Below are 25,304 nucleotides of genomic sequence, written 5' to 3' on the forward strand. Positions count from 1 at the left end.
CTGATTGGATCCTTTTGTAGTTAAAAAAAAAAATTCCTTAGGATAACTGGCAGAATTGGAATGAGATCTCTAGACATAGGGTAAAAGGCAATTTTTCATATAATTCTTACAGGTCTTACAACGCTATAAGTTCAAAATGGTTTCAAAGTTAAAAGTGTAAAACAGTGGTTTGTTTCACAATAAAAATCTACATGTTCAAGCCTCACTTAACAAACCAGATCTGGCAATATCAGTGTCAGCTGCTGGCACTAAGTAGCAAATGCCTCTAGATGGTACATGTACTCTCCATTCTCCAGTCTCCACTCTTCCTTCAGTGAATGTACTTGTGAGCATTTATGTTAGTGACCTTTGATTTAGACCATCATATAGTATAAAATTTCACCTTCTTTAGGTCTGAAGTTTCAACACAATTTCTCTATTAACAATAATCTAAAAGAGCACTATTTACTAGGTACCCCAGGACCACGTTTGCACATACAACCATTCGTCACTTAACAATGGGGATATGTTCTGAGAAATGCATTGACAGGCCAATTTCATCATTGTGTGAACATCATAGAGGGTACTGACACAAACCTGGATGGTATAGCCTACTACACACCTAGGATAGATAGTATAGTCTCTTGCTCCTAGGCTACAAACCTGTACAGCATTGTACTATACTCAATACTGTAGGCAACCGGAACACAATGGTAAGTATCTGTGTATCTAAACATAGGAAAAGTAATACATTGTGTTATGAGATTACAATGTCACTAGGCGACAGACATTTTTCAGCTCCATTACAATCTTATGGGACTACTATAGTATATGTGGTCCTTCCTTGCCCATTGTTATATAGCACATGACTACATGACTGCACTCATCCTAATGTAGGCCAACATTTACACAATGGAGTCTTGAATCTCCCTCTTAATGAGATCAAGATTTAGGAAAGTTCTCATGACAGACCTTTAAGGCCTTGACCTTCAAGCTAAGAAAAATTGGGGGAGTTCCTACTTTCTTTGCTAAATTCAAAACCCTAGGTACTATTTCTCAGCCTATTGATGAATATAGAACTATTTGCCGCCCCCTCCTCCTTTTTTAACCACACTGCAAACAAATATGAATTGTCTTTGACAGTATCTTTATTTTGACAATAAATTTTTAAATCGTAAGTTACATTTCCTTTTTGCTTTCTAATGTCTCTCCCTGAGAATCAAGACAATGGTAATAATTTGTCTAAAAGTCTGAATGTCTGTGTGGAGAAAAGATTTCAATGTTTGGCATATGGTAGGGACTTGGCAAACATTAACTGAAACTGCACTGGAGTTGCTTGCTCCAAGATCTTTACCAATATGGAACCAAAATAAGAAGGAAACCAGAGAGTTAGCGGGATCTTTTAAACTCTCTTCCCCTATTCAAAAACTAGTCTGTTCTTCTAAGAATATGACCCCACATATTCTTTTTTTTTTTTTTTTTCTGTCCTGCTGTTTTCTTAAAAACTTTTTTTTTTTTATACCGTATCTTCTTATGGTCAGAGTCACAGGCATTCTAGACATAGAAATTTAACATCCTCTTTGGTAGTTATATTTCCTGACAAACATTCACTACAAATGTACAAAGAAAAGAGAAGGCCAGCCTCGAGGAGCCCCTTGCTGTGGCACATGAGTTATCCTTCAACAGGTGTAGGCATTTTGAGGCAGAGAGGTCTGGATGATGAAGAGACAGCACCTCAGGCAGCCTTGCCAGGAGCCACTGGGTTTCATCCTGGCCTGACCCAGAAAAATCTTATGGAAGAGAACAAGAGGCCCAAGAGCTCTCTGATCTGCTGTCAACCAGCTGCAGCCGGGAGACTGCCAAAGCGCTGCAGTGACTAGGCAGCGCCCTACAGAGCCGTCTGGGAGGGGATTACCAGCCTGATCCCTTGTCTTTAGAGCCAGAAATGACTCAAACTTCACAAACAGCAAGGGCCTGCCAGGGAGGGTGACAATGAGCACTGGAAAGGGTTTTCTCCCCCTTGTTGGTGTCTCTTCCCCCTACTTGCTGCTGTGGCAGATTCTGGACAGTGTGCAGCCTGTGAGGTAATCTGAATTCCTTGGCAACCAGCAAGTACCTGAATTCTTTCAAAACCACAGGAATCCAGCAGAGAAAAGGTAAATATCCCTGCGGAGCCAGTGTTAATTAGCAAGGAAGGCTACTGAAGAAGGAACTGGGGGTGGGGAGAAAGGGAAAGGCAGTACACATGTTTTGGGGTCTTTTCTGAATTTCCACTGAATAATATGGCTGAGGCAGAAAAAAGGCTGTTCCAACCGGGACCTTCCCAGAGTCCTCTCCTCCCACCTCCGCCGCATGGGTGGAACTCAGCTCCCTGGCTGGGTACTCTCATGCCCCCCAAGTTGCTAGAGCTACCTATCTTTGGGTCTCTGGCAACACGTTTGGTTTTTAACTCCATTTTGTTTTAATTTTTTTGAACTTTTTATTTTTCCTGTTTCAGTGAAAATCAGGCTGTTAGCTTCATCTCAGAAAGGGCTCTGTCAAATCATCTAAACCCAATACTGGATCCACCTAAAGCTGTAAAATCCAGGACAAAATCTTTTGGGATTCCACCCTTGACGGGAAAAAGAATCTGCACCATTTTGGTAGAGCACAGCACCCCTCTGTGGAAACTGAGTGTCCCCTGGTGGTGCAAAACAGCAACATGCAAGCAAAATTCAAAAGCACAGAGGACCTCTGAGGGCTACTGTGACAATCACAAGAAGTTGCACCCAAATACCAGGGGGAACAATTGCAACACTTCTTCAATATTTTACCCACACATAAGAAAACAGAGTTCTCCCACTTCTTACGTTAATAAAACAATAAGGACAACTAAAAACACTCACCTATACAGAAACTAGGGTTTTCGTAAATTTAATTTTGTGTAAAAAAATTTACACAAAATAACTTATATCACAAAACTGTCTTGTGAAATGAACTTAATCTTTCTGTCCCCTAGCATTAATTTGAGGTCCAAAACAGAAGTGACAGGGTGTAAGAGAATTCATTTCTAAAGAAGAAAATGAATTGTATTTGCCTCCTGTTCCATCTCTTTAGGAAAGATGATGGTTTTTCTTGTTGAGCCTCAGTGTAACCCAGTAATCTCATCCCAAACTGATTATCTTCAGTTATGTCTACATAAAATACATGTAGCCCAAGATAACTAAAAGCTGCAGATCTGGAGATGCTACAGACTATCGACATAGTTGAACAGACTCTGAGGGTTACAACAAAGCAAGTGAATGTCAAGATACAGAATGAGTGAAGACACAAGAACTTAGGCACATTGAAATTACTGCACGGAACAATGTACCCTCATGGGACTCTCGCAAACAGCGCATCATATTGCCATGCGTCATGCTTTTAAAGCTTTGATAAAGCTTTTTTATTCACCTACACTTTCAGGTAAACCTAACCAAAGCCCTGAAAATTTATGTTGTTTTCTGGTCCACTTGGTCTGAGTTTTTTAAAAGCTGTTTTTCTAATTATCCTGAGAAAAAACATCCATTGACTACATGCATATATATATAAATTTTTTTGTTTCTGCTGGAAGCAAAAGGGTTATACTTAATTCAGTAGATTCTGACTTCCAACACACAACCAGTTAGCCAAAGCACTTGCATATTTGTAGTAAATTCTATAATAAACATTGGTGCTATTGTTCTCACATTGTGCTCTGAACCAGAAAGGTCTTAAAATTGTGCCAAATTTCACCCATAGAGAGGGCTGTTAATATTGTTGGTGACAATATCTTTGGAATATTAAGCAAAACATATTGGTATGATATCCTTGAGAAACAGTGAAGCACAACCTCCATCTCTTTTCTCTATTCCCAAAGTCCAATTTTTGGCAGGACATAATCAGTTTCTAAAACTTGACACAGGAGAGAAGTTAAGGTGAGGATGAGCAGAGGAAGGAGAATGATGAAACTTATAATACAAAAGAGAGAAAGCTCAGAAGTCTCAAATTATAAAGCTGAAAATCCTCAGCACCTTGCATATCTGAGAAGTTAGGAGTGTATTTTACCTTCATTTTGTTCTAAATAACATAAGGAATAGGCTTTTTTTCTTTTTTTTTTTTTTCATGAGATGCGGTCTCGCAATGTTGACCAAGCTGGTCTTGAACACCTGGCCTCAGGCAATCCTCCCATCTCAGCCTCCTAAAGTGCTAGGATTACAGGTGTGAGCCATCACACCTGGCCAGGAATAGGCTTTTACACCTAATTTTGTATAGTGATCCTTCATGAGAGCACATGTGTCTACAAACATTATCAACAATTTCTTTCCTATAAAACCTGATTAGAGCTAGCAGTCAGCTCATGTTCAGATGCCTGGTCCAGCCCTTTAATAACTGGGAGATGTTTCAGTTCTTCCCTTTCTCAATTTTCAAGAAACAAGAGGCCAGAACTAGGGAGTTTTGGTAGTCTCCAATGTTCCCAGGGCTCAAACTCAAAATCTCAGTTAAGAATATGATGGGACTTATAAATGCTATCACTGCCACCTAGAGGGGAATGGAACACAGAGCTCCACCAGCGAGAAGGTTTGGTTAGTCCACTTTCACTGATTTCAAGTCATAGGATACATTTCAAAAACACTAAGTCTCTAAAATCATTAAAAGACTATTCTAAAATAACAGTTGTCAGAGTACAATAATATTTGTCAAAGCACCTGTACATAAATAGGTAGCCTTCTTTTATCCATGGTATTTCCCATCTTCCAATTGCATTTTCTAAAATACAGAGACATACACAGACCAGGCTTTTTTAGCTTGTTGTGACCACTCACAGATGCAAACCACCTCCTAAACTGCTATGCTTTATAACAAGCTTGTCCAACCTGAGGCCCACAGGCTGCATACAGCCCAGGACAGCTTTGAATGTGGCCCAACACAAATTTATAAACTTTCTTAAAATATTCTGAGTTTTTTTGCAATTTTTTTTTAAGCTCATCAGCTACTGTTAGTGTATTTTACGTGTGGCCCAAGACAATTCTTCCTCCAATGTGGTCCAGGGAAGCCAAAAGATTGGACACCCCTGCTCTATATCAAAGGCACTATGCATGAAAAGAACTTCAGGGCAAACTAGTTGGCTAATACAAAAAGTTAGTTTTGTTGGGGAGAAGAACACAGCATAGTAGTTGCATACTTATTTTAAACAATTTAAAGGGTTTATGAAAACAATTACCTATAAAATTCTGTGGCTATAGGAAACAAAACTTCAAAATATAACAACTTGAACTTAATCTCGTAAGTCACATTACCTTAAAACTTAAAAAGCACCTCAACAGGCCAGGTGTGGTGGCTCACACCTGTAATCTCAGCACTTTGGGAGGCCGAGGCGGGCAGATCATGAAGTCAGGAGATCAAGACCATCCTGGCTAACACAGTGAAACCCCATCTCTACTAAAAATACAAAAAATTAGCTGGGCATGGTGGTGGGCGCCTGTAGTCCCAGCTACTTGGGAGGCTGAGGCAGGAGAATGGCGTTAACCCAGGAGGCAGAGCTTGCAGTGAGCCGAGATCGTGCCACTGCACTCCAGCCTGGGTGACACAGCAAGACTCCATCTCAAAAAAAAAAAAAAAAAAGCACCTTAACAAAAAGAGAACAATGTATGTACAACCACTGTAAAGTCACTTGCATGTTAAGGAAAAAAAAAAAAAAAAAACTCAATTAATACCTTCTAAATATGAGAGGGCATGAAATAGTCTGAGCTCTGAGCTCTGGAGTCAGATCCATGAGGTGAAATCCCCATTCCACTTCTCCCACCTCTAAATCTGTTTCCTCAACTGCAAAAACGCATTAACTAAAAGGTTGTTGCGAGGATGAAAATAAATGCCTGGCATATAATAGGCAAATAAAGGTAGGATTTTATTTTTCTTTCTACATCTATCCTGAAGAACAACAGCAAAGTATCTTAATATCCTAGGAGCGTCATAGCAATTGTCACTGCAGGAAAATACCATATGATCCTGGATCAGTGCTGGGGAAGATGTTTACGCACCTTATGTGTGGACATGCAGTGAGATTATAGACAAATAAGCCTAATTTCTGAAGTTCTTTTTAGGCATAGTGGCTTTGATGTTATAGAGCACAGCAGTTGAGGAGGTGGGTTGCATCTGTAAGCAGTAATGACAAGTGAAAATAGCATGATCTGATTTAATAAACTTGTTAATGGGTCCACTCTTAATATACCCACCCAACCCCTACACCCCAAAACAGCTTCTTACCTAGCCAATCCTTCTTCATAGAGATAGATGACAAGAGGATCATAGGAAGTCACCAGCACATAGAGGCGCACGTCAAACTTGAAATCTAAAAAAAAAAGTATGTATTCATACACAAAAAAACTAAGTTCATTTGTTTCCTGTTACAGAATAAACAACGAAACCAAGAAACGTGAAAGAAAGAACATTCCTCCTCTCCACATGAAACACACACTGCCCATATACCTTGACTTTGGAGGATAACTAATAATTATACTATATAATGGTACCATATACATAGTATATTATGTATACAGTACACAATAAAAACAGTATAATGTATATATGCATTAATATAACCCTAATGTATATGTGTATGTGTCATTTTCATATATATTACTGCATAATTTTCATACATACATTAATTACTATATAACTTATACAGCACTTTCTCTTATATTGTCTCATTTCACCTTCAAATAAATCCCGAGAGATAGGTAAGGAACCTGCTGCCTTTCTGGAGTCACACATGTCAAGAATTTCACAACAGTATAATAAAGACTTACTAGAGAAGGCTATGAAAAGTTTAAAAAGTTTAGCAAAGATCTGGCCCAATTTGGTCAAGGGCCTAATCACAACTCACCATCTATGAGCAGGGGGTTGTTAATGTAACGGGAGACCAGAATGTTCTCTTCCAGGGAAATCTGGTTTGGCTATTGAGTAAACAGAAAGAATGAAAGAATAGAAATACACAGGAATCCTAATTTACAATAAGGGAGCAAAGTTCTTAACCTTTAAAGAAATGGAAAACTAAAATTCTGGTTAAAGTTTCCTCCAAGGTACCCATATATTCAGTTGGCCATATAGTATCACTTCTATAACACTATAGGCATCCAATTATGATGCAGGAAAAATAAATGTAAACAGTACCTCTCACATAATAAATACAGCCTAAATAGCTTTAAAGATGTGTATATACATGATATTAAATAGTTACATGCTAAGAAAATAAGAGCCACTTTAAAAATAAAAACTTGCTTTCTCCCTACTGTAAAGTACAATAGAAATTTAAAACTACTACTACTATTCTTAAATGAAGGCTTTCATTAAGATGTTTAGAGAATTTACAGATCCACAATGGATCCTAGCATTTCCTCCATAAAATGAGATAGGTGTTTAATTGATTCACTTAAGGGTATTTGCTAAGCAACTGTATGCAAAGAGTTAATACAATCTTTTAAAGATTTCTTCAATGAAAAACAGTTGTTGAAAAACTGCACTGGGATACCATGATGAAGGTAACAGATATAATCTCTGCCTGGCAGATTTAAGATTCAGTAAATCCCTATCCCTGAAAAGTTTAATATTTAGGTAGAGGAACAGCAAAATATAGAAGGTAAAGGAACACAAAGCAGCATTTCTATAAATATAAGATGTCAGGTTGCAAAGTTAAAGTGCAGACCAATCAGGTGGGACCAGTCAGGGAAGACTTGTCCCGGAAGAGCAGATGCAGAAATGAATGGTGAAGGCTGGGAAGTACATGGTGGAGAAGAAAGGAGTCCATCATGGGAAGATGGCATACATCAAGCCCAGCAGAAAGGAGGGTGGGCCGATTCACAGACCTGGGGCTAAAACACTGAACTGGGAAATTATGAAAGACATGGTTAAACAATGAGGAGGGAGGGACCCCACTGGCAAAGGGATATGAACCCCTGGCAAACAGAGTTTATATTTAGCATGGTGGGAAGCAGGAAAATTATTGTGGATTCTAGATTAAGGAAACAGCAAGATTAAAATATCTTGGGAGAAAAGAAAAAAAAAAAAACACCTTCATGTGTGATTAGATAAAGCTGGAAGTCACAATCCATGTAGGACAAAAGGGCTCAAAAGGGAAGTGGTAATGATAATAATTAGGTTGATCATAGCTACAGTAAAAGCAACAGAAATAACCATCAACATTTGCAGAAACAAAATTTAACAAACATACTAAACATATGGATGTGCCAAGTGCTGTTCTAAGTCTGTTCACAGGATTATTTCATTTAATCCTCACCCAACCCCATGAGGCAGGTATGTCACCATCCACATCTTATAGATGAAAAAAGAATCAGAGAGGGTTAGGGACCTGCTCAAAGTCACAGAGCTAATAAGCAATAGAGCAGCAATGGAATCCAGACAGTCTTCCTCACAGGCTTTGCTTTTAGGCATTATTCTTACCTCTTCCCAATATTCTGCTCTCAAATTTAATTGTCCCCCAAATTCAGAAGTTTGTCTTTATAATAATGCATTTCCTACCCTCAATACTGTTTCTCATATGATAATTTTGTGACCTATAACATTATACACAATCACTATGAGCAGCTGTGAAGTCAGAATGAGACTCCTCTCATTTCCCACTGCTGCTATCTCAAAGTCAGAACACAGCTTTCACAACCCATCTCTACGCATCACAGGAACACAATGACATCATTACTGATTCATCCCTAATGAACTCCATCACCCATACCATTTCCTGATTCCCTTACATTTCTTGATCAGCTTCTCATAAGTATTATCTCCATTTTGAATCTGCTCAGTGAGAATTGATGCAATCACTGTACAGCTGCAGGCTATGTTGTAAATGTATAATCAAACAATCACAGCTCTCTTCCTACTGAGTAGAACCTATAGGCTACAACAAATAACTAGTCACCCAACTTTTCTCCACAGCAGAGAATATGCTGATAGTGGTCGTCATTCCACGACACATCTAATGCCCATGCCCATTTCCTCTCCTCCCTTGCTCACCATACACATTTACCCTTTGAGTTACACGTAACATAAACCCTTACATTATTTAGGTAACTTTACTATGTGTTCTATTGTCTTTATCCCTCACTTCTATCTGCATTGGGAGTTAAACTGTAGGCTCTCAGAAGAAAAGAAAGGTTTGGGTATAGTTTCTTTGCATAGCACTACAGACTGAAGAGCAACTAAGAAAAACTTTTTGATACCTTCAAGACTGTTTCCTTTTCATCAATCCCCAGTTAACTCATTTCAAATTATATCAATTTAAAGCTCAAACTGCCTCCCAAAGTATGCTAAAGTAGGAATCTGAATTGTTGGGAAAGTTGGAAACACATCTTTCTTTTTCTGAGACAGTGTCTCACTTCTTGGCCCAGGCTGGTGTCCAATGGCGTGATTTCGGCTCACTGCAACCTCCGCCTCCCAGGTTCAAGCAATTCTCCTGCCTCAGCCTCCCCAGTAGTTGGGATTACAAGCACATGCCACCACACCCGGCTAATTTTTTTTATTTTTAGTAGAGACAGGGCTTCACCACACTGGCCAGGCTGGTCTCAAACTCCTGGCCTCAAGTGATGTGCCCGCCTTGGCCTCCCAAAGTGCTGGGATTACAGGCATGAGCCACCGCACCTGGCTGGAAACATGTCTTTCTAACTGGACCTTAAGATTAAAGCTCATGGTATCCGTTAAGTCATTGTAAAGGAGAATAGTATGGATTAAGAGTGTCTATGCTGGAATCATCTGGACCTGAGTTACAACCTTGACTCTACCACTTACTAAGGAAATATTAACTACCTCATAGGGTTCATATATGGATTAAAAGAGATTATGTTTAGAAAGGACAGTGGCAGGCTCAATAAACATTAGTTATGATTACTGCAAACTTAACAGAATATATGTGGTTCTAATTACAAAGTCCCACAGCTCAACAGCATTCATCACGACCTGCCACATGCCATTCTACTCAGAGTACTGAGTAGCAGTATTATGAAAATTAAGAGTAGGTACTCCCGAAATACTTGTTGAGAAATGAGAAAAACAGAAGGAACCTAAGATAAAAACATATAAGCAAACAGAAACAAGAGAGTACAGAATTATATTGACAAATATAGGAGGGACTGGAGTGACCTAACACTCTCCTAATACGTGCAAGTCTCAGAGCGTGTATCAATATTGTATTTACCATGGATCATGTGTGAGACAAGGATGACTCAACTTGACTTCCATAATCAAATTCATACCGTAATCAGAAAACACCCATTCTTTCCCCTCCTCGATCTGAATATACTAAATTGGGAAAATACAGCCTTTAGCCATGGTTACTGAAGGAGTGGAGCAAACACAGCTCTGTTCCTTTATGCTGTATTTCTAGAGTTAAAGAGCACATCCTTATGAGACCACATTAGCCAACCAACCGAGATGCTTCCATCTGTGGTCCACACTTCTCTTTTCAGTGCTACATAAAAGTGATGCTTTTGCTGTCCTTTATCCCGTTCTCGTAATGGTAAAAGTTGCTATTTGCAGAGAGTTTCCAAAAGGTTATGACTACTATAGGGAAGTTTTAATAAGTGGCCCTCTCACTCCAGTGGGAAGACAGGGGAAGATATTTCCATTTGGCCCTCACACCAACTCCATCCCCACTGCCTAAATCCCTCACTCACTCACATTAGTTCTGCTCCCAGACCCTCGCCGCAGCCTTCCCTCTCCTCACCCTCCTGCTCAAATCTAAAAGGAAAGCAGGCAGCAGCCTTGGAAAGAGTTACTTCATCCAGTTGGCTAATGGGTCACATATTCCATGGGAAAGGATCCAGGTATGGAAAAGAGGGGATGGTTATGCCTTTTGTGTAAGCAGAGAGGAGAGTATTAACAACATGGTTTGCAGGTCTGGGTAAAAGGTGGTAAAATTCCAGTTTCGGGGTGAAACGGGAGTATTTTCCCATTATGTCCGCATGTTGCCAGCTCCCCTCATGCCTCCTGGCATCTTCCCAGGCTTCTGTCTGGCACTTCCACTAAATACCTAAAAGAATCAGACTCATTCCAAAGCTTCACAAAGAGGGAGGGGGAAGGCAAAAGGTCCTGCCAAGTACTTTGATCTATGCAGGGGGTCTCAAGGGATTCAGCCCAAGGAGAGGTGGAAGGGAGAAAAAGGCTCTTACATAGCCTGCCAAACACATTCTCTAAAGACATGTCACCCTGTTGAGATTCAGCATCCAGGGAAGAGTTAGGGCGCAGGGTTCTCGGCTCCACCAAGCAAAGTTTAACTTTTCTATCCTTTATGATGCTAGCTTTAAAATAACAAATCACTAGGGCAAAAGAGCATTCCAAAAGATAAAAGTCTCAGATGAGCTGGGAATAGATCCTATTCTTTTTGACTCATGTCTAAGAAAATAAAAAGCAAACTTGTACCATAGCTGACTTTCAACAGCAATTCCATTTGGCAGCTAAAACCCAAACCCAAACTAGTGCCGTCTATGAGATTCAAACAACACTGGAGCTCCTGGCACAGAGCTGAAGGAAAAGTTGTTGGAGAGGGGCCTTCATCACCAAGGTCAGAGCAGAGACAAGAGGAGACAGAGCCAAGGCATATGACCATGACCTTATGTCACAGGAGACTCAGGGTAAAAGGCCTCCAGACTGGCCTAGGCCAGGTAACAGAAGTTGCAGCCAGTGCCTGGGGGCTATAGCAGTTGCTCTACCAAAACCAGATCCTATATTTATTTGGCATGAAGGGTCTGGCCATCATTGTTTACAGTGCCGTTTTGAGTCCAGCCTGAATTTAAGGACTTTCCCATGTGAAAGATCACTCAGAAAGTTAGTTTCTACACATATGGCAAACAGTTCAATGTGAAAAGACAACTGGGGAATTTAAGATGGGGTTCTGGTCCCACATACAACTTATCTACCTACCCCTGCCCTTCCAGAGTTCCAGTGGAAGGACAGAAAGAATATTTTCAAAAGAATGAAATGATATCAAAGCTAGAAAAAAGTAAAAGGAGTCAGAAAAGTCCAAAAGAGATCAGAGTGATCTTCTCAAGGAGGCTCCTGCAATGTTCCAAGCCTGTAGTCAACAAACATGAAGATCAGGGATCAGCCAAGGAATCAGAATCAGATAATTAACAAACAGCATTTGGAACAGTGAGGCCAGTAGACGTGTGGGTATAGAAATCTGATAGAGGAGAGTGGAACTTGAGGCTACTTTATCCCCAATACACACAAAAAGGAAAAGAAAGGTAGCTCTGCCCAAGAGGGAAATCACCAAAATCTTCCTCTACGTTCGCAATATGGCCCACACTATTTCGGCAAGGTGGAAGGGGCGTGCTCCTCACCACGTCCACATAAAGCAAAGCCTGAGAGTCGACACGTTTTGCCCTTATCTAAAATTCACAGTCAGCCTCTTCCAGGGAGAAGATATTAGGAAAAGAGTCCTACATAACCATGGTAGAAACCCAGACCAGCTGCCAGTTTCATTCAGTCTAGTCTTTTGTTCATAAATATGGTCCAACACGTAAGGATCATCAAAACTGAGAAAATCCAATAGCAGGGGAAAAGACAATCCCAATAAAATTCAAGGACAGAAGAGAACTTTTCAAAAATTTCCATTGGTATCCTCAGAAGGACAGGCAGGCAAATTGCATCCATTATGCAACAAAAGGTTGTTATTTGTAAATAAAAATAAAGCAAAGCAGAATATGAGTTTCTGGAAATCAACCTGTGATATCCAATAGAAAAATACAGTAGATGAATGAATAATAAAATGGATAAACCTCAACCTGTGATCTAGAAGATAAAGATGGGAAAATAATTAAAAATGAGAGAAAAGTTAACATGAAGGAAAGATCCAGAATGCCTCAAAAAAGAGTTCTTAAAGCAGAGACAAATAAGAGGATAGCTTTTCTTAAAGAAAAACACTAGTTTCCAGACTGAAAGTGCCTACCAAATGTCCAGGAGGAAGAATAAAAAGCAGGTCCAGGCCTAAACACTGGTTAAATTTCAGAATCCCAAAATATGTCAACAGCAGCAAATCCATATGGCTCTGCAGCAACTTACTTATTGCCTCCTTGCAGGAAAGAATTTGTCTGACGGGCATAAGGCAGAGTGAGAGACCAAGTTTTAGAGCAGGAGTGAACATTTATTAAAAAGTTTTAGAGCAGGAATGAAAGGAAGTACACGTGGAAGAGGGCCAAGCAGACAACTTGAAAGATCCAAGTGCCTGTTTGACCTTAGACTTGGGGTTTTATACATTGGCATGCTTCTAGGGTTTTGCATCTCTCCTCCCTTGATTTTTCCATGGGGTAAGCTGTCTGCATGTGCAGTGGCCTGCCAGCACTTGAGAGGGGCCTCATGCGCAGTGTGTTGGCTGCAGCTGTACACATGCTCATTTGAAGTGTTTTTGCCTTACCAGTCGAGGGTTCCTAGAGGAAGGTCATATACCAGTTAAACTCCATCATTTTGCTTCTAACTGCATATGCTTGAGCCTGCTCGCTCAACTCCTGAGATCTTATTGAGAAAGGGCTAATCACCAGCTTCAGGTGTTTTCTATTCATTAGGAGCCTGCCTTTCCCTGGCATATGCTGCTACCAATTATTATTTTAGAGAAACCAGTTTAACAACTGCCTGACCATCACCTGATGATAACCTGGCACTCCTTGGTGGTGGCGGGGGGCCCTCTCATGCCTGGCTTATGTCTGCCTAGCTACCTATCCTAACATTTCCCCCTTCCAGAGTTCAACAGTTTGTTTCCACTGAGTTTAAATGTTTTACTCAACTTACAGATAAAATAAATAAACTGAATCATAGTTACTGAAGAGACTCTGTTATAAATGTTTAAAACATAAACATAAAAACTAATCAAACAAATGTGCAAGGGAGGGTGGGACATGATGTAAATGCAATAAATGCCAAACTGGGAATTAACAAATAACAATATAATGTCAATGAAAGAAACATAAATCAACTAAAGTTACTAACCACTATTATAAGTCTAGGGAGTGAGACCAGTAGGGATTTTATTTACCATGCATATGTATTCCATGTAAGACAACTTTTAATGAGAATTTTGCAAAGAATCAAGATAATGATGGCTTTTGAAAAAAGAAGAGGAGAAATGAGAGGAAGAAGAGCAGAAAGAGGAAAGCAAGGAGGAGAAATGAGAAGCAGCAGCAGTAGCAAAGAAGCCATATCAAATTGAGGTTCACTTGTTTGGTAACCTTGAGAACAGAACCCACAGTTCTGCTCACAACAGACGCTAAACACATATGCTACCAATTAATACTTGGTGTGTAGGAATTAACATCACAATATGCTAAAAGCAGAAAAGGTACCTCTTTTCTGCTGACACAACAGGTTGCCCTGCCCCAAAATCTGATCAAGTGTTTTTTAGTCATGGAGTAACTGCTGGTGCAGAAGATTCCTGCCAGTAAGGCCAACAAGTCAACTCATACCTACCCTCAACTCACTTCTGAATGCAGATTTAAGAAGAGCACACCCGCTTTAATGAAATGGAACTATATTAGTAACCAGTACAAAGGGTGAAGGAGGAAAGAACAAGTGAGGAAAGAGGTTTGCCACCTGCTACATACTTACATTGTTGATCAGGTAGACGCCTCGCCCCCTAGAAGATGCCACTGGTTTTACTATCCAAGGTCCCCGGTCCTTCGAATATGAATCTGCTCAAAATATTGGGAGATAAAAAACGGAAGAAACAAAGAAAAAGAAGGAACTTGAGTTTATTATATCAACTTTCAACAAGGGTGATCTACTCAGGGAACCCAAAAATTTTACAAATTTCTATGTGTTGGGCAGTAACTAAAATTACCTATATTTTTGGACTTGCCTTAAAAATAAAAATAGAAGGAGGGAAGGAGGGAGGAGAAAAGAGGACAGCAAAATCACTCCCATAATAATTTCTTCCACCATTTCCCCTCTTTCCTTTTTTTTTTTTTTTTTTTTTTAAGGCAGGGTCTTGCTCTGTTGACCAGGCTGGAGTGCAGTGGTGCTTCCATAGCTTATTGCAGCCTCAACCTCTGGGGCTCAGTCCCCCCACCTCGGGCTCCTGAGTTAATGGGACTACAGGCATGGGCCACCATGCCCAGCTGATTGTTTTTAACTTTTTGTAGAGACGGGGGTTCTCTATGTTGCCCAGGCTGGTCTTGAAATCCTAACCTCAAGCAATCCTCCCACCTCAGCCTCCCAAAGTGCTGGAATTACAGGCAGAAGACACTATGCCCAGCCTCCCCTCTTTCTTGAATGAAAAGATGAAAACAAAATAAGCCAAACATCTGGATGTTAGTCTATTACTGTCACAAAGAATCATCATGAATCCTTGAAATTCCTACCTCTGTTAAATAGAGGACCTCAGGCAAACAGTGTCAATGTAAGCCAAAATCTAGATCTTATAATACAGCTACTCTCCTTAAATAATGCCTCCGAGCTTATAAAAAAAAAAAAAAATTCACCTTAAATCAAGCAATGTGCCAGTGGAGACAAAGGACAATCATTTACAAGGGATTAAAAGGTGCCATGTGTCCTGTTCCTTTCCCAGGTTCAGCTTTACACTTTAAATCCCTTTGGATCATGAAAAGAGAAAGCAGACAACTGACCCTAAGCCTCCCAGAGGCTTGCAAGTGGTCTGAGGAGAAGGAGCTCTGTCTTCCACTTAGGGAGTGTTAGAAGTCAGGGGAGAGAAGCAGGCTAGAGCTCTCAGTGCTGCTGATTCTCACATCCCAGACTGGAGAGGGAGCAATGGTCCCAACTGTGCCTCTTCCACTTTTGATGAAATACGTCAGGTGGCAGCAGTCATTACTGTTTCAAAGCAGAGATGGGATGAAAGGTAAAAACTGAGAGATTTTTTTTTTTTTTGGTATTTTTCTTCAATGAAAGAGGAGAGAAAGGGTAGTGTGGGGAAATAAATCAAGCAAATGCAAATGTTTCTGAGCAGATCTCACAAAGACTTCCTTTTTCCAAATTGCCTAGGTTGCTGTGCGCCAAGATATCAGTTACCAGTTTATCTAGAATACAACAGAATAAACCTAAGAAAGTTCCCTATAGTTTCTGCTCCTCTGATTAGAGTTATTAAGAGGCAACTCCTTTTCTAGGGCTCTAATATCAGAACAAGACTTTCAGACACTGGAGTCCTGAAGTTTTGCACACTTCCCTCTACACTGCCTTTGGGCCTATACCAGGCAGGCCTTCAGAAGGAGCTCTCTAGGCTCAGCTCCTTTTCCCAGATGACTTGCCAGCAACTACTTGTCTCCTTTTCTTTCCTCTCCCTCTGACATGAGCCAGTCTCTTTAAGGCCTCCCAAACAAACTTGACTTTGTCAATGCCACAAACCATTTCAGCAGGAGGAAAGAAAGAGATCTTTTGTTCACTCTCCCCCATCTTCCTCTGCCTTTTCCCTTGATGCAGAATTAACAGAATTAGAAAAAATGTAATGTGCCGCACAGAATTTAAAACTCTGTGAGCAATTCTACTTCTAGAACTATATCCTCTAGTTCTACTCACACATGTGTAAAATATTGCATATATAAGATTTTCAGTGCTGTGTTATAACAGCCAAATATTAATTAAATACACTACAATGCATCTGTATGAAGGGTCAGCAAACTATTTTTGTAAAAAGCCAGAGAACAAATATTTTAGGCTTTGCAGGCCATGCAGTTTCTGTGGCAGATATCTAAGTCTGCAGTTGTAGCTTGAAAGTAGCCACAAACAATATGTAAACAAAGGGGTGTGGCTGTTTACATAAAATTTTATGTATGAACACTGAATTTCATATGATTTCTACACGCCACAAAATTTTATTCTTCTTTCAATTTCTTTCCAACCATTTAAAAACAGTCCTTGGCTTGTGGGACACACAAAAACTGGCAGAAGACCAATTTCACTCAAGGGATATAGTTTGTAGATATCGAATCTACACAATGGAATATTAAGCAGACACACAAAATAAGAATGTTATTAATGAAGTGATATGGAATGATCTTGAAGATAGCCTGTCAAATAAAAAAGCAGACAGTGCAGGGCAATGTATGTTATATATGCCCATCTGTTTATATACGCATACAAGTTATTTGCTAGTAAATGCAAAGAATATCTCTAGAGAGTATGTAAAAAACTAGTAACACTGATCATCTCTGGGGAGGAAAACGGGTGACTGAGGAACAAGAGGAGAAAAGAGACTTTTCACTGATGATTGCTTTGGAATTTCTTTTGTACCATGGGAATATATTACCTTTCAAAAAGTATAATTTATATAATTTTAAAGTCCTGCTATAGAAGACATATTTATAGTTATATATGGCAAAAAAATACATTTCCATAAAGTGAGGCCACTGAATATATGTATGTGTATTCAGTTTATGCATTTTTTTCACTTTGCCATTTTCCCCAGATACTGAGCAGACTGAACAGAATGCCTGAGCAAGAAGCTATTAATATTAAAACAAAACAAAAAACAACAACAGTTTCCAAACGTCACGCATTCAATACCTCTAAGTATCGAATCTGTGTCTATCAGTTTGCTAGGTGTGGGGCGCACAGTGATAAAAAATACAGTCTTTACCGTCATGAAGATTAGACTAGCCAAGAAAACAGACATTGAACAAGTAATTACAGACAATGAGAGTTATAAAAAGGAAGTACAAGGTTCTACAGAAATGTCTAAGAAAACAACCAGGCTAGTTATTAACAGGCTCACTCACAACTGTAATCCCAGCACTTTGGGAGGCTGGGGAAGGAGGATCCCTTGAGGCCAGGAGTTCGAGACCAGGCTGGCCAACATAGCAAGACTGTTTTTTTTTTTTTTTTTTTTTTTTGAGACGGAGTCTTGCTCTGTCGCCGGGGCTGGAGTGCAGTGGCCGGATCTCAGCTCACTGCAAGCTCCGACTCCCGGGTTCACGCCATTCTCCTGCCTCAGCCTCCCGAGTAGCTGGGACTACAGATGCCCGCCACCTCGCCCGGCTAGTTTTTTGTATTTTTTAGTAGAGACGGGGTTTCACAGTGTTCGCCAGGATGGTCTCGATCTCCTGACCTCGTGATCTGCCTGTCTCGGCCTCCCAAAGTGCTGGGATTACAAGCAAGACTGTTTCTACGGAAAATAAAAAAAATTAGCCAGGCATGGTGGTGTGTGGCTGTGGTCCCAGCTACTTCTAAGGCTGAGGTGGGCAGATTACGTGAGCCCAGGAATTTGAGGAGACAGTGAGCTATGATTGCACTACAGCCTGGGTGAGAAAACAAGAACCTGGGGAGGAAGAGGAGGGAAGGTGGGGAGGGGAGGGGACGGAAGGAGAGGGGAAGGGAAGGTAGGGCAGGGGAGGGCAGGGGAGGGCAGGGCAGGGAAGGGAAGGGAAGGGGTCAAAGCTGTCTGGAGACAGTACCCTCTACTTTGTGAACTAGGCTTATCAGAAGGTAATGCTTCTGGCTGGGTGCGATGGCTCACACCTGTAATCCCAGCACTTTGGGAGGCCCAGGCGGGTGGATTACCTGAGGTCAGGAGCTCGAAACCAGTCTGGCCAACATGGTGAAACCCCGTCGCTACTAAAAATACAAAAATTAGCCAGGTGTGGTGGTGCACGTCTGTTATCCCAGCTACTCAGGAGGTTGAAGCAGAAGAATTGTTTGAACCCAGGAAGCAGAGGTTGCAGTGAGCCGAGATTGAGCCATTGCAGTCCAGCCTGGGCAACAGAGTGAGACTATGTCCCCCCAAAAAAATAAGTTAATGCTTCTTCTAGTGCTTCACTATGACTGAAATCCTAAATGTTCTTGAAATTGTAAATATCAAAAGACTTGTCTTTCATGCTAGTCTTTTCTCCTTGTTTTGTGATATTTTCAGAACAAGGATTGTTCTCTTTTACAGGTTCTAAATATGTGGGTAGGAAGCAAGAAAAATCAAAGGCAAAGGCCAAGCAGACTTGCTCAGGAGCCTCTGCTTCAGGATGAAGATGTACTAAACAGGTTCCCCAGTTCTTTCAACTGCTTTCCAGTTCCTACAGTGGCAGCAGGCTTAGTCTAATAGAAACAGCAATGAACCTGGAGTAGAAAGATCTGAGTTGCAATTCTGGCTGTTCAAATATATGACTCTAGAGGTAATGTGCTTAAATCATCTAGTCTTATCTTTAAAATGAGATTTTAAAAATTTAGCCTGATTTGCTAAGATCTCTTATAACTCTAAAATTGTAATTCTATATATTTACCCATTGCTTTGAAATCTAGTCATCTGTAATTAGTTGGTGGACATGAAAATTCACATGTTAGAATCATTTCTCAGTCTCTCTTACAACTAGAGATGGCCATAGAGCCCAATTCTGGGGAACGTTTTGCTTTTATGATACTGGTATCACCCCATCTTCTTCTTTGTTGCTTCTTTCTTCCTTCTGCTTAGAAAGCTGTCCCCTTGAGGGGAATGGCTAGAGTTGGCAAAAGATCTTTAGTCAGCGTCTTCAGGGTCACAGACCTCTAATTCTATTCTACTAAATACTGTAACTGGCAGTGATGGCACCAGGAGCCTAGACAGACCAGTGTACCATGTATTCCAACCCCTACACTCAAATTACTGAGAATAGTTTGGGGAGTACCCAGGCTTTCACATCTCTGGAGACAGTGATTGGTCTCTATGCTACATCTTTACAGGTTTTCTCTTGTTAGAACAAAAAGCTATAAATTCATAAGACCACCTTGGCTGTTGTCTCTAGTGTTTTTAGGCAATCCTCATGTCCAATCCTTATCAGTTCTCTTTCAAAGGCCCTGCAGGGGCTATTCCAACCGCCTTCTGCCTTTTTAGACACCCACCCATTGCTAGGCCCCTCACTCCTGGCATAAGACTTCATCAACCTGTTCCCCAAGAAGGCTAGGAATTTGTAACACAAACCTATATACCTGCTTTCCTCTTCATCTAAAATGTTATCTGGGTCATCAACTTAGCCTTATTCCTTCTCCTCTTTCAGGAGACACATGCCCACTTCTCTTTCTAATGCTCACTCTTCTACTTAGGTTCTTGATTTAACCCTCTCCTGCCTCCTCTGAGACCTCATTCCCTTGTTCCTCTTCAATCTCCCTTTCCTCTCTGATTCTCTGTGGTGCTGCTTCTTTTTTTCTCTCCCTTAGTAATCACATCCATCTCTATACCTGCAGCTTCCAGAAACTACATCTCTGGCCAGAACTCAAAGCTGCTCTTACTACTGCCTACAAAACACACTACCTGGATGCCCCATCGAAATCCAAATCCATCCCTTGTCCAAACCGTAACATTCCTCTTCCCCTTTTAACAGCTCCTCCTTTGCCTTCCTGGTTACATTCCCTGGTTAAAAACCCAATGGTATTCCTAGCTTATCATACTCAAACCTTAGGATGCCTCTTTGATCCCTGCCTCACTTCCCATACACAAGCAGTAATGTTTGTTCTCGCACTCTTTCTACTCATACCTATCCATTTTATCCACATCACTGCAGTAACCTTCAAAGAGACCACCATTTTCTTTTCTCTGCTTCTGCCGACTCATTTCACAGTTATTTTTCTAAAGGTCAGTCTGTTTATGGTGTCCCTTTCCTTCCAAAAAAATTTCCCATTGCCCACACTCAAGCACTGGAGGGCCAGAACATAATACTATTAATTAGTATTATTTTAACTAATACTAATTAATAGTAGTTATTAATAACATAACTACAACTTTAGTTAGTAGTTAAACATAACATACTAAAAGTAAAATAGTAAAAACATAGTAAAAACATAGTAGTATTAATATAGTTAGTAAACATAACTACCACTAATAATACAAACATAGCCTGAAATAGGAAATAGTATTAAACATTTATCAAGCCACCCCTATCAGGCACCATCCCAAGTGCTTTCCACATATTAACCTACTTAAATATCTTGACAACATTATAAGGTCAGCACCAGCAATACTCCCATTTTATAGATGCGGACATTAAGGCGCACAGAAGTTGGAGTAACTTGGCTAAAGTCACATAGCAAAAATTTTCTTAACTACAAATTTGCAGCTTTGAGTGCACTGAAGCTCAAAGTTCATTCATTTAATTAGAGCTCTATGTGACCCACTGCAGAGCCATCTGTGGGCAGACAATGAATCGCCAACCAATAGTCCCAGCCACAGCAACAAATGCTATTAGATAAATGGTGAAGCAGGCGTTCCTGACGAACTGCTGGTCTCCTCTGCCAAAAGATGGAACAATTCACTAGGTGACCCAGAGAGACTGGCAAGCCTAACAGGTTAAAAGAATCAAAAGTCAGGAAGTCTAGAGATAACTCTCTCTTTTCCCCATGCTACTTCGTCTATCCATAAAACTGAAATAGTCTCTTTCTTGGACTTCTTGGGAGGAAAACTGTCCTCTCTGTGCGTCTCACCTGATGTTCCTCATGGGAGAAGTGACTTCTCTCACACTGGTGCTACTGGGGAATGGTCACTGCATGCACGCTGCCCAGTGCCATTAGCAATGAAGCACAGAGATGAAGAGCATGGCCTCTGAAGCCAAACTGCCAGTTTGAACCCTAACTCTACCATTTGCAAACTGCGTAACTCACGGAAAGTTTCTTAACCAAACTGTACCTTAGTCACCTCATCTATACTACCAGAGTAGAGGTGCCAATTAAAAGAGTGCCTACCAGAAAGGAAACATGCAGTAAGTATTAGTTATTACCACTGTAATCTGGACTTTCACAAGAGACCTGCCTCACATCTCATCTGTACTCATGCTTCTTCTGTGCACTAAGCCTAGTGAGTCAGGCTCTGCCCCTGTGGAGGAAAGCCTGAGACCCGCCCAGTGCCTCTGCTTGGCCTGGGTGGGTAAGTTCACAATGATGCAAAAGAAATAAGAAGCCCATTTTAGATCTGGATCCAGGCCGTGTGTTTCTGTATCACTTTACCAGCCATACAGCTGACCCTTAGATGCCCCATGTGTATTTGTTTTTATTAGTCTGAACTCAAAGGGGAGAGAATGTGACTAACTTGTAGCTCCAAACCCTAACATCCAAAGATACGTGATATCTCTACTCCCAAAGAACATAAATTACACAAGACTAGAAATCGAGGCTGAAAGAATGTTTCTTAAATGGCAAGGGAAAAAGGGATACTGAAAAGGAAGCATGTATAATTCATATGCAGGAATATAAAGTATCCTCACAGGCCAGGTGTGGTGGATCATGCCTGTCATCTCAGAGTTTTGCGAAGCCAAGAGGGGAGGATTCTTTGAGCCCAGGTGTTCAAGACCAGCCTGGGCAAGACAGCGAGATCCCATCTCTACAAAAAATTTAAAAATTAGCTGAGCCTGGTGCTACATGCCTGTATTCCCAGCTACTTGGGAGGCTGAGGAGGAAGGATCACTTGAGCCCAGAAAGCAAAGAGTGCAGTGAGCCATGATCGTGCCACTGCAGTCCTGGGCTATAGAGGGAGACTCTGTCTCTCTAAAAAAAAACAAAAAAAAATCCTTACATAGGCACTAAGTCATCAATGGAGAGAAGGGACATCAAGCAAAATATGTAAGGGGCATGCTTATATGATGCCAACGTGTCCTTACATAAATGATACTGACAAGTTTACTGAGCATATCAGAATAAAAATAGTTTTTAAAGTTACCTCTGCAACTGTTTTACTAAAGAGTCACAGTTGTCTAAGGATTTGGAAAGCCCTGATTGGTTGACACCTTGAGGCGGCTTTTGGGGTAAATATTCCCCAGGTTCAGTTGCCGGGGACTGAGGCATTCTCTGTCAAGCACTTACTACAAAATTCCGCGTACTCAGCTGGCAGGAGGAAGGTCTGGGGGAGGATGTGAAAAGCCTTGAATCCATGTGTATGCTGCATTCGAATAATGTTTTTGTACAGTCGGTCCTTCCGGGTAAGTTCATAAGACCTAAAAAATCAAATAAATATTTCCATTCAGTAAACCATGACTCAGAATTTTCCTGCATTACCACATTCTAAAGAGTTATAGTTCACAGTCTTAGACCATTAGTGAAGACAGTATTATATCCTAAACATATCACTGTTAATCCAAAGGCTTATTAATCATTTTTATCAAATGGGTTTTTTGGTCAGATTTTTTTCATTAAGATAAAATCTCCACACCATAAAATCTGCCCTTTTTAACGTGTAATTCTATGAGTTTGGACAAACACATACAATTATGTAATCACCACCACAATCAAGATAAACAACAGTTTCAACATCCCAAAAAGTTACCTTAAGTCCCCCTGTAGTGGACCCTCTCAATCACCTCCAGTCCCTGGGAAAACATTCGTTTTCTGTCCTTATAATTTTGCCTTTTCCAGAAAGTCAAATAAGTGGAATCAGACAGTGTGTATCCTTTTGAGACTAGCTTCTTTCACAGAGCACAACTCATTTGTTATTTATCATTGCTGTTGTATGTATCAGTACTCTGTCCCTTTTCTTGCTCAGTAGTAATCCACTGTATAGACGTACCACAGTTATCCATTCACCAGGTGAAGGCATTTGGGCTGTTTAGTTTTTGGAGATTATGAACAAAGTTGCTATAAAGCATTTCCATATGGATTTTTATATGAATGCACGTTTTTGTAAGTTTTACTGTAAACATAAGTTTTTATTTCTTTAGAAGTGGGACCGCTTCATTGTTCAGTAAGTTGTTTTAGTTATTTATTGTTGTACAACAAATTACCTTAAAATACAGCAGCTTAAAATAACGATAAATATTTATGACCTCATAGTTTCTGGGGCCAGGAATGTGGGAGTGAGAGAGCTAGGTAGTTCTGTCCCAAGGTCCTTTATGAGGTTACAGTCAAGATACTGGCCAGCACTGCAGTCATCAGGCTCAATAGCGGATGGAAAACTCAACTTCCAGATGGCTCATCACTCATATGCGGCTGCCTGCCTGCAGGAGGCCTCAGTTCCTCCCCACATGAACCTTTTCATAAGGCCAAGTGCCTTCAAGTTGTGATAACTGGTTTCTCCCAAATCAAGTGATCCAAGAAAGTGAGCAAGAAGCTGTAATGTCTTTTACAATCTAGTCTAAGAAGCGACAGTCACTTCTGTCATATTGCACTAGTTAGAGGCAAGTCACTAAATCCAGTCAACACTCAAGAACAGAAAAATTAAGCTCAACCTTTTGAAAGCAATGCCAAAGAATTTATGGACACATTTTACAATCACCACATAAGTATATGTTAAACTTTATAATAAACTGCCAAATGTTATTCTGAGGATATTGGAAAAACAAGCTCCGTTTCTCCTGCTATATTCTGAGATACTGAGGAAAAACCAAAGTGTTTTTCCTACTCTGTAATCTCAATTCAACATAATCACTCAACACTTTAGACACCAAATGTGTGGGAGTTGCCTCACACACAAAGCAAGCAATCTTGCAGTGGGTGTCCTCTAATTCAACTCAATTTTGACCCTAACTACCTGGAGACAGTGTCAGTTCCCATAAGTTGAAGGCTCAGTCCCACAACACTGCCTCCCACTTCCAATGCCAATAGCAAGCCCCAAGTTGTTTTACCTGTGCTTCTAACCACCTGGCTGTAAATAGGGGTCCCTACAACTCCCTCTTTGGGTTCAATTAATTTGTTAGAGCAGCTCACAGAACTCAGAGCAACACTTATGTTTACTGGTTTATTTAAGAGGATATTACAAAGGATATAGAGGAAGAGATGCACAGGGTGAGGTATGAGAAAAGAGGCGCAGAACCTCTATGTGCTCTCCGGGCACACTACTGGCCAAGATCTCCATGTGTTCTGTTACCCAGAAGCTCTCCAAACCCAGTCCTTTGGGGGTTTTACGGAAGCTTCATTACACAAGCATAATTGATTGGACACTGGTGACTAATTTAGCTTTCAGCCCCTCTTTCCTTCCTGGAGGCTGAGGGGTGGGCCGGAAGTCCTAAACCTCTAATCACGCCTTGGTCTTTTCTTGTAACCAGTTCCCATCCTGAAGCTACCTAGGGACTGCCAGGCACCAGTTAAGTCATTAGTATGTAAAAGGACACTTCTCACTCTGGAGATTCCAAGGAGTCAAGGAATTATATGTCAGGAAACACGAGGAAGACTAACTACATATTTCACAAGATCACAGTTATCCAGAGTGGCTATACCACTCTGCATTCCCACCAGCAAAAGTGTTCCAGTTGCCATGCATCCTAGCCCACACTCGGTGTCTTCTGGTTTTTGTTTTTAGCCATTCTAATGGGTATATTGATACTTTGTATGGTTTTAATTTGTATTCCATTAATTACTAATGCTATTGAGCATCTTTTCATGAGCATCTTTTATTTGCCATCCCTGTATCTTCTTTGGTGAGACATCCATTCAGATATTTT

The 25,304-nt window shown here is 40.6% G+C and overlaps 1 protein-coding gene across 26 annotated transcripts in view; it reads right to left on the reverse strand.

Moving 5' to 3' along the window:
- TTLL5 (tubulin tyrosine ligase like 5) overlaps positions 1-25,304 on the reverse strand; it is a 311,462-nt gene that overhangs the window by 259,754 nt on the left and 26,404 nt on the right. For all 26 annotated transcript variants that reach the window (XR_004431492.1, XM_033187360.1, XM_033187367.1 and 23 more), the window contains exons 6-9: positions 22,735-22,865; positions 14,584-14,666; positions 6,863-6,932; positions 6,244-6,328 (exon numbers count right to left, since the gene is read on the reverse strand). Coding sequence is in view for 25 of the 26 variants with exons in the window: in XM_033187360.1 (XP_033043251.1) it covers positions 6,244-6,328; positions 6,863-6,932; positions 14,584-14,666; positions 22,735-22,865 (369 nt within the window). In the remaining variant the exon portion in view is untranslated. The remainder of the gene's footprint in view (positions 1-6,243; positions 6,329-6,862; positions 6,933-14,583; positions 14,667-22,734; positions 22,866-25,304) is intronic.

This window comes from Trachypithecus francoisi, unplaced genomic scaffold, assembly GCF_009764315.1.
Source record: "Trachypithecus francoisi isolate TF-2019V2 unplaced genomic scaffold, Tfra_2.0 Lachesis_group3, whole genome shotgun sequence".
In the NCBI taxonomy this organism is placed as follows: Eukaryota; Metazoa; Chordata; class Mammalia; order Primates; family Cercopithecidae; genus Trachypithecus; species Trachypithecus francoisi.